At 42.2% G+C, this 10,661-nt stretch overlaps 1 protein-coding gene across 1 annotated transcript in view; it reads left to right on the forward strand.

Annotated features, from left to right (window-relative positions):
- Window positions 1-10,661, forward strand: part of LOC122563459 (doublecortin domain-containing protein 2-like) — a 51,347-nt gene that overhangs the window by 8,691 nt on the left and 31,995 nt on the right. The window contains exon 3 of the mRNA XM_043717205.1: window positions 4,461-4,592. Within this exon, the coding sequence (XP_043573140.1) occupies window positions 4,461-4,592 (132 nt within the window). The remainder of the gene's footprint in view (window positions 1-4,460; window positions 4,593-10,661) is intronic.

The following is a 10,661-nucleotide window of genomic DNA, read 5'->3' on the forward strand; positions in this document are numbered from 1 at the left end:
CTCTCCTTGGTGTTGAGGTTATGTGTTTGTCTTTTCCTTATTATCATAGGTACGACAGTTTGTCTCACTGTTTGTTGTGTCTCTTCTGTCAGTCCATTGTTCCTGAGTGTGCATTCTAGTGCTGCTAGATCAAAGAAGCACTTCGCAGGAGGCTCCCAAGCACTGATGATGTCGCCTAGCCAGGGGACGAAACGTTTGCAACAAAAACTTCCAGCTCGGCGAACAGAACCACAACAACGAGCACCCGAGTTATAAATCTTCACACAAACTTTGAACTGAGAGAATTGATGAGAATATTGTACAAATAGCCTGCAAAGAGCAGCCTTGATGGTGAAGCTTTTCCATTTTCCTGTTTGCCCTGATTCGAACAAACTTGACAAAGGAGAAAATCCAAAGCCTTGCTAATGATCTCAGCAGTGAGCCAGAATGCAAAGTCAGGCTGATGTCATATCAGAACCGTGCCATTTCCCTCCAATCAAATTCCCATGGTTCTGATTTATTCCAGATTTATAACAAAATTAGAAGATGCAAATTTCCTCAATTATATTTCCTGCTCTTGAGTTGCACATTATCTCACTGATATTTCTTTTGACAAGGTCCAATATGGGAGATTGACTGAGAAGGTTAACACACATGGAATTGAGGGAATTGGCAAGATAGATCAGAAACTGGCTTAGTAATAGAGTACAAAGGGTAGTGGGAAAAGGCTGTTTGAGTGACTGGAGGCTGGTGTCCAGGTGTGTACCACATGGATCAGTACTGGGACTGGTTTTGTTTGTTATATACAGAAATGAAATAGAACATGGACGAGTTGGACCAAAGGGTCTGTTTCCGTGCTGTATATCTCTATGACTCTAAGAAAACGTGAGGAAAATATTAAAGAAATTTACAGGTGACACCAAGATTGGTAGAGTGGTTAATAGTGAAGATGATGGTTGTAGATTACAGCAAGATATAGATGGGTTGGTCCGATCGGCAGACCAGTGACGGATGGTACATAACCCTTATAAGTGTGAGGTGGTGCACTTTAGATGAAGAAACAAGAAAAGGGAATATTTAATGAATGGCAGGACTCTGGGTAGCTCAGAGGAACAGAGGGATCTTGGGGTAATTATTCACAGATCCCTGAAGCCAGCAGATCACATGAATAGGATTGTTAAGTAGGCAAATAAGATGTGCTCTCAGAAAGATGTTGTGAAACTCGGGTTGGACTGAAGGATCTGTTTCCATGCTGTACATCTCTATGACTCTATAACTTGCTTTCATCAGTCATGGCATAGAATATAAGAGCAAGGAGCAATGCTGGAGTTGTACAGAATGTTGCTCAGGCCCCAACTGGAGTATGGTATGCAGCTCTGGTCACCTCACAACTGGAAGGGTGTGATGGCACCAGAGGGTGTACAGAAGAGGTTCACCAGGATATTGCCTGGGATGGAGAAACTGGGCTATAAGGAGAGACTCGAGAGGTTTGAATTGTTTTCTCTCCATCAGAGAAGACTGACTGAGGGATATAAGATTATGAAGGCTATGGACAGGGTGAATAGAGAGCAGCTGTTGCCCTTGGTTGAGGGGTCAGTTATGGGGGGACACAGTTTTAGGGCAAGAGGCTGGAGATTCAGAGGTTTTTGGGGAAAAAAACCTTTTCAGTCAACAGGTGGTGGGAATCTGTAATGCATTGCCTAGGAAACCTTACATATTTGGATGAGCACTTGAAATATCACAACATCCAAGGATTTGGGACAATTGCACGAAGTTGGGATGAGTGCACCATTAGTGGTAGTTATATCGGTGTAGACCTGATTGGCCAAAAGGCCTTCCTGTGCTGTATAAACCTATGAATGTAAGTCCATCTCCATGATAGTGGGCAGACGGCTGAGATTCCAATACAGCATGATCTATAGCTACTCCTTGCATTCAGTGCTTTCCCCAAGTCCTAATTGTTTATGTTCATTTCCCTCTGAATTAGGGCACTTTACATTTTACAGTGTATGCTAATCAGATACTCAAGAAATTGCAGCATAAACTGTAATTGGGACAATCAATATCCCCAGAGAAGTGTCCACACCAACCATTTTCAGCTGCTTCATCAACAACCTTCCCTCCATCATAAGGTCAGAAGTGGGGATATTCGCTGATGCTGCACCATTTCAAACTCCTCATACGCTGAGACAGTCTGGTGCCCAAATACAACAAGATCTGGATGCTATCCAGGTTTGGGTTGACAAATGGCAAACAGCATTCAGGCCACACAAGGGGCAGCCTTCAACAAGAGAGAATCTAATCATCACCCCTTGACTTCCAATGGCATTGCCAGCGCTGAATTCCCCACTATCAACATTTTCAGTTACCATTAAAGAGAAACTGAACTGGACTAACTATGTAAATATAGTGGCTACATGAACAATTCAGAGACCAGAAAACCTGACAGTGAGAACTCAACCCCTAAATCTCCAATAACTAAAAGCAAAATACAGTAGACCTGGAAATCTGAGACAAACACAGGGAATGCTGAAGAATCTCAGCTGGGCTGGCAGCATCTGTGGAGAAAGGAACAGAGTTAACATTTGTGTCCAGTGACCCTTCTTCAGGGGTCAAGGACAAGGGCAGCCGGTACCTGGGAATACTACCTCCTGCAAGCTCCCCCACAAGCTATTCATCCACACAAGCCACCCAGACTTGGAAATATATCACCGTTCCTTCACTGTCGCTGGGTCAAAATCCTGGAATTCCCTCCCTATGACACAAGAGGTGTACCTATACTAAAAGAACTGCAGCGGTTCAACAGGCAGCTCACCACCACTTTCTCAATCGCAACTAAGGATGGGCAACAATCCTCGCTCAGTCCATGAAGCCCACATCCCTTGAATGAGTGAGAAAAAAGGCTACAATTTAAAAGTACATCAGCATAAGTGTGAACAAGACAATTTTGGTCCTTAGTTTAAGAGATAAAAATGAGTCTAATGTTTGTGCTCAACATTAGGGTCCAGCTTTGATCAGATGTTCATTTCCACTTGATTTAAACATCATATTTACAATGAGGTTATCTTCTCACCTTGAATGTACCCTCCAATGAAAGATATTGCAATTTCACAAGGCAATCTTATTTATAATATCCAATACAGTCAATGAACAGGTTGGCGCAACATTGAGGTCCGAAGGGCCTGTACTGCGCTGTAATGTTCTATGTTCTGAGTTCTATAACACTGCAGGATTTTGTTATAATGCCAGAGACCTCTTGCATGTATGTTATTTACAGTTAAAATATCTAAACAGGTTCACAATATACTTAGTTGACAAGCAGAAAATGTGGCTTCAATTGTTGAACTAATGACTCATTTCGACTCAACAAACACAATGCCAGAGCAATGCACACATGACAACGCACAGAAACCCAAATACTGGGTCCACATAGCAAAACCTGAAAGCAGAAAGTTCATCTACTATAGTTAATCTGTTTAAGTGCAATGATCCTGAAATCCCACACAGACTTGTTTGATTCCTGAAAGGGGAAAAAAAACTAATGATTTTCTAATCAGAAAAACACTCTGAAGTATACACAAGTTGTCTTGAAGATCAATATTTCATTTTCGTCTGTGTTTCAAATTGGCTCTGCCCACATTCCCAAAATTAGTTCAAGCTCACCTTGAGGGGTAGTAAGTGGGATACGGAAGAGATATAGTGGGATAATATAGGTGCTGAGGGAAAGGAGTGATTACATTTGAGTTTATAAGAGTAGATAATTGTCCCATAACTTTCTCCATCTATCCTTGTTCCTGCAACTTTTGCTTCTTTCCAAGGTGGCCTGTTTCCCTAAATCTTCAGTATTTTATGAGTATTTCATCAGACATAGTTTCTGTGAAAATTTGGCTACACAATGTCTTATAAATATATATATATTAACACACTGTCTATACCGAAGTTTCACATATTCCATTCCAATGCCCCATTCAATTCCTGCCCACTGTGTGTCAGACTCTGCTTCCCTTCTATGCCAGGTTCCAAATGTGGTGTTCATGCCAGCTCCCACGCCCATTCTGCTTCCTTACTCCACGTAACTGCACACATCCCCGGTCCCTCTTCCTCTAGCGTGATTTAAGGAAGGACCAACAGCACAAACATCAGACATGGACAGCCAACTGCCACATGCACATACAAGGTTGGAGTCTGCTCACATATATTGTTTTGATAAATTGTAACAAATCCTTAATGCCCAGAGAGAATCAGAATGACACTACACAAACTGCTTGAAAAGATCAATAGGATGATCCAAATGAATCCCCATTGATGGGATTTCACAATGATCCACCAGTCAGTGAAATGATGTCATGGGGAATGATGAATAATTTGGGATTCTGATGATCTAATGAGCTTTTCCATATAACAATTTACAAAAATCTTTTTATGGAGGAAACATTTTGTTTATTTTGTGCTACTTTGAACAAAACAATCTGCTTATCTAGTATTTTTAGGAATGGAGATGTGCTGAATCCACCTTTTCGATTGATTATTCCCAAGCATGTAATGACAAATTGGGATAAGATTCTTGCCATGATAACTGAGAAGGCAAAGATCCAAACTGGAGCTGTTCGCAGGTGGGTGCCATTGGGAAGTGGAATATGATTGCTCTCTCGTTATTTTTCTTTTGTATTCTTCCAAATGTTATATATTATGGAAAAGGCTTATCTCTGTGGATGGAGTATAATTAATTTCTTCTGTATCATTTTCACAGCATTATCACAGTCATAAAACTGTATTCCAATAAGATCTAACAGTCTGTCTTTGCAGTAAGAGAGCTTCATCTCTCTGGAGGGAGGTGATGTGGACTAAACTGTTCAAGGAAACAGTCTTTCACAAATTGGCACATTTTGGTTTTCATTGAGCCCCCACTTCAATTTTGGAGCTTTGTTGTTCATCTCCACAAAAATCACAGATTGAGGAAGATCTCCCTGTTGAACTAAATCCCTCCAGTTAGTTGCATGTGATTGATTTATAAAGAGCAACAATTGTATAGCAACACGTGTTCTCTTTAAACAATGAAAAGTTAAAATATTGAATCTTCAGCATCCTCTAAAATCCAGGCTTCAACAATGTGGAAGATCTCTTAGCATATGACGGATTTTAATGCCATAGAATTTCTCTGAAAGAGCAGTTTTGTACTCTATTTAACAAATAGACTCCAAAAAATGGACTCAATTTGTGCTGTAAACCTCTAGAGCCAAGAAGGCACTGTAAATGTACCCGAGGGACCCATATCTAAAAGATCTCAATTTGCTGTTCTTAATTGTTCTTCTTGGAGATCAGATGGCTAAAAGGAGTCTTGATAGAAGTTTGTAAAATCATGAGAGGTCTGGATAGAGTAGACAATGAGAAACTGTTCCAGCTCATAAAAGAACCAAAAATCAGAGAGATCCTAAAGTAACAAGTGTGATGTAAGGAAACATGTTTTTACACCATGAGTGATTGGGTCTGGAATTATGATGAAGTGAAAGTGCTGGTGTTGGACTGGGGTGGACAAAGCCAGAAGTCACATGACACCAGATTATAATCCAACAGGTTTACTTGAAATCACAAGCCTTCAGAGGGCTGCCCCTTTGTCAGGTGAAGTGAGAGAGAAGAGCACACAGATATAGAATCGATTGGCAGAGAGATCAAGGGCAGAGGAATCAAAAGATCATACAAATGGTGTGAGTGGAGAGTCAGATAATGAGTCTCTGCAGGTACCAGAAGCATCAGATGGTGTGAGTAAAGTGTCAACAGCTGAACAAAAACCAAAGAGATTACCTCGAATCTGATTAAATCAGGGAGAGAGATAATTACAAAAAAATAAAAATAAGGTGGTGCTGGAGACAAACAAAATGACTGGAATAACTTGATAGGTGTAAGGGTCACATGCCAAGGGTCGAACCAAAGTAATAAGTAATACAAAACTGCACAAACTAATGAAGGGAAAGAGATCATAACAATTTATCTGTCGAAACAGGACAATAAGGAAGATGTTACAGATAGAGAACAGTGTAGTGGGGTTACATGAAGTGTAACATGAACTCAAGATCACAGTTTGGGGCCATCTTCATGGGTACAGAACTTGGTTATCAGCTTCTGCTCGGCGATTCTGCATTAGAATATAGAAGATAGAACATTACTGCGCAGTACAGGCCCTTCAGCCCTCGATGTTGCACCGACCCATGGAACTAATCTGAAGCCCATCTATCCTACACTATTCCATTTTCATCCATATGTTTATCCACTGACCATTTAAATTCCCTTAAAGTTGATGAGTCTACTAATGTTGCATTCCATGCCCCTACTACTGTCTGAGTAAAGAACCTACCTCTGACATCTGTCCTACATCTATCACCCTTCAACTTAAAACTATGTCCTCCCATGCTAGCCATCACCATCTGAGGAAAAAGGCTCTCACCCAATCTAACCCTCTGATTATCTTATATGTCTCAATTAAGTCACCTCTCAACCTTCTTCTCTCTAACAAATACAGCCTTTCCTCATAAGGCCTTCCCTCCATACCAGGCAACATCCTACTAAGTCTCCCCTGAACCCTTTCCAAACTTTCCACATCCTTCCTATAATGCAGTGTCCAGAACTGTACGCAATATTCCAAGTGCAACTGCACCAGTGTTTTGTACAGCTGCAGCATGACCTCGTGGCTCTGAAACTCAATCTCTACAAAAAGCTAACACACCGTATGCCTTCTTAACAACCCTACCAACCTGAGTGGAAACTTTCAGGGACTTATGTATATAGACACAGACATCTCTCTGCTCATCTACATTACCAAGAATCTTACCATTAGTCCAGTACTCTGCATTCCTGTTGCTCCTTCCAAAGTGAATCATCTCACACTTTTCCGCATTAAACTCCATTTGCCATCTCTCAGCCCAGCTCTGCAGCTTATCTATGTCCCTTTGTAAGCTACAACATCCTTCACTGCTATCCACAACTCCACCGACCTTAGTGTCTTCTGCAAATTTACTAAGCCATCCTTCTATGCCCACATCTAGGTCATTTATAAAAATGACAAACAACAGTGGCCCCAAAACAGATCCTTGCGGTACACTGCTAGCAACTGAACTCCAGGATGAACATTTCCCATCAACCACCACCCTCTGTCTTTTTTCTGCTAGCCAATTTCTGATCCAAACTGTTAAGTCACCCTCAATCCTATGCCTCTGTATTTTGTGCAATAGCCTACCATGGGGAACCTTATCAAACGCCTTACTGAAATCTATATATACCACATCAACCGCTTTACCCTTATCTGCCTGTTTGGTCACCTTCTCAAAGAACTCAGTAAGGTTTGTGAGACATGGCCTTACCTTCACAAAATCATGGTCACTATCCTTAATCAACTTATTCCTCTCTAGATGATTATAAATCCTATCTCTTAAAATCCTTTCCAACACTTTACCCACAACCGAAGTAAGGCTTACTGGTCTATAATTACCAGGGTTGTCTTTACTCCCATTCTTGAACAAGGGGACAGTATTTGCTATCCTCCAGTCTTCTGGCACTATTCCTGTAGTAAATGATGACATAAAGATCAAAGACAAAGGCTCTGTTGTTGTGTATTTTAAAGACTGCCTTGGAGGATGCTTACCTGAAGATCGGAGGTTGAATGTCCTTGATCGCTGAAGTCTTTCCTGACTGGGAGTGAACATTCCTGTTGTACAATGGGTTTCAAGATCCCCAACATAGCCAGAGAGATCCTCACACAGGGTCCATTGCCCGATACAATAGTATGTCCAGGTGTGCTGGATTTGTATATCTTCGGAAGGCAGTGTAAGTCTCCTATGCAAGAAGTACGCGGGAAGAGAGTCCGCAGGATATGTCCATTGCATATGCTGAGGGCAAGGATGCCCCGAGGCATGGTATATCGATGCAACCATGCAGAAACTATGACAACAGATGAAGGGACACCACGCGACAATCGTCAGACAGGAATGTCTCCTCTCAGCCGGGGAACACCAGTGATCAAGGACATTCTGCCTCTGATCTCTGGGTAAGCATCCTCCAATGCAGCCTTCAAGATACACAATGCAGAATTGCTGAGCGGAAACTGATAGCCAAGTTCCATACCCCATGAAGATGGCCTCGACTGTGATTTTGGCTTAATGTCACACAACACGTGACCCCACCACACTGTTCCCTATCTGTAAAACCTTCCTTCCTGGCCTGTTTTGACACCATCACCTTAATAACTTGTTACCATTTCTCTAATTAATTAGTTTACACAGTTTTGGATTACTTAATATTCTGGTTAGATCCTCGATATGTGACTCTTATACCTATCAAGTTATTCCAGTCATTTAGTTTGTCTCCAGCACCACCTTATTTTTAATGTTCTTGTAATTATCTCTCTGCCTTATTTAATCAGATTGTAGATCATCCCTTCAGTTGTTATTGAGCTGTTACCACTTTACCCACACCATCTAGCACTTTTGGTCACTTGTTTGACTTCACCTGATGAAGGGGCAATGCTACAAAAGCTGGTGATTTCAAATAAATCTGTTGGACTATAACCTGGTGTCATCTGACTTTGGAATTATGATGGAGGCAGAATAAGAGTCAATTGAAATATTCAAGAGGGCATGAGAGAATTGTTTGAAAAGCAAGATTGTGCCAGGTTGGGGTGAAAAGGTAGGTGAGTAACACTGAGGCAAAATGTTTATTTGGAGATCTGGTGAAGATGGAGAGGTGATGGTCCAGTGTTATTATCATTAGACTATTAATCCAGAGACCCAGATAATGTTCTAGGAACCTGGGTTTGAATCTTGCCATAGAAGATGATAGAATTTGAATTGAACAACTATCTGGAATTAAGAGTCTAATGATGACCATGAATCCATTTTCAATTATCAAGAAAAACCCATCTGGTTCACTCATGTCCTATAGGGAAGGAAACTGTCATCCTTACCTGGTCTGGCCTACATGTGACTGCAGACCCACAGCAATGTGGTTGACCCTTAATTGTTGTCTGGGCAATTAGGGATGGGCAATAAATGCTGGGCCAGCCAGATCCTGTGAATGAATGAAAAAAAATGGGCTGAATGGCTCCTTCTACACTGGACCATTCTCTGATTTGACGTTTATGTTTTCAAGTGTATTTGTACGTTAGACACAATTCCAACATTGGTATTTTGTTTTATTTCTAGGCAAGGTTATATTTCTAAGCCTGGTTATAGTTCTATTTTGTGCTAAGAATGTGCAGTTAGATGAACACGAGACTTTTACTCTCTGATTTACTGCACTGTCAGATTCATATTCAGTGTATTTTATTTAACACTTCAACTTCATAGCTTACATTTTCATACAAACCTCAATTGCTAATGATGGCAACAAATTCTATCAACTTAACTACATGAAACCATTGCCTTGCAACCCATCTACTCCATCCATAGAATCATACAATACTAAAGAGGTCCTTCAGTACATCAAGTCTGCACAGACAAAAACTACTTGGTTTCTACACTGGTCCCACTTTCCAGCACTTGGTCCATTGCCTTGAATGTTTTGACATTTCAGTGCTCATCCACAGATGTTTTAATGGTTGTGAGGTTTCCTGCCTTGACTCTCCTCCCAGGCAGTGCATGTCAGACCCCCATCACCCTCTGGGTAAAAATAGTTTTTCTCAAATCCCCTTTAAACTTCCTACTTTTCATTTTAAAACTATGCGCCTTGTTAGTGATCCTTCAACTGAGAGGAATAGCTTGCTTTCTGTCCAGCCTGTCCTTTCTCCTCATAACCTTATACATCTCAGTCAGGACCATCCTTAACCTTCTCTCTCCAAAGAAAGCAATCTGAGCTTATCCAGCCTTTCTTCACCGCTAACCTGCTCCATCTCAGACAACATCATGGTGAATCTCATTTGCATCCCCTCCAGTGCAATTGCAGCTTTGCCATAGTTTGGTGACCACTCCTGAGACCGCCTCCAACCTCATAGTCCCACAACCCCGCATCGCCCGCTTCTACCTCCTGCCCAAAATCCACAAACCTGACTGTCCCGGACGACCCATTGTCTCCACCTGCTCCTGCCCCACCGAACTCATCTCCGCATACCTCGACACGGTCCTGTCCCCCTTAGTCCAAGAACTCCCCACCTACGTTCGGGACACCACCCATGCCCTCCACCTCCTCCATGATTTTCGCTTCCCCGGTCCCCAACGCCTTATTTTCACCATGGACAACCAGTCCCTGTACACCTCCATCCCCCATCACGAAGGACTCAAAGCCCTCCGCTTCTTCCTTTCCCGCCATACCGACCAGTACCCTTCCACTGACACCCTCCTTCAACTGACTGAACTGGTCCTCACCCTGAACAACTTCTCTTTCCAACCCTCCCATTTCCTCCAAACGAAAGGAGTAGCCATGGGCACCCACATGGGCCCCAGCTATGCCTGCCTCTTCGTAAGATATGTGGATCAGTCCATCTTTCGCAACTACACTGGCCCCACCCCCCACCTTTTCATCCGCTACATCGATGACTGTATCGGCGCCGCCTCGTGCTCCCACGAGGAAGTTGAACAGTTCATCCACTTCACCAACACCTTCCACCCCGACCTCAAATTCACCTGGACAGTCTCAGATTCCTCCCTCCCCTTCCTCAACCTTTCTATTTCTATCTCAGGCGACCGAATCAACACAGA

The sequence above is a fragment of the Chiloscyllium plagiosum genome, chromosome 27 (genome assembly GCF_004010195.1).
Source record: "Chiloscyllium plagiosum isolate BGI_BamShark_2017 chromosome 27, ASM401019v2, whole genome shotgun sequence".
Lineage (NCBI taxonomy): Eukaryota > Metazoa > Chordata > Chondrichthyes > Orectolobiformes > Hemiscylliidae > Chiloscyllium > Chiloscyllium plagiosum.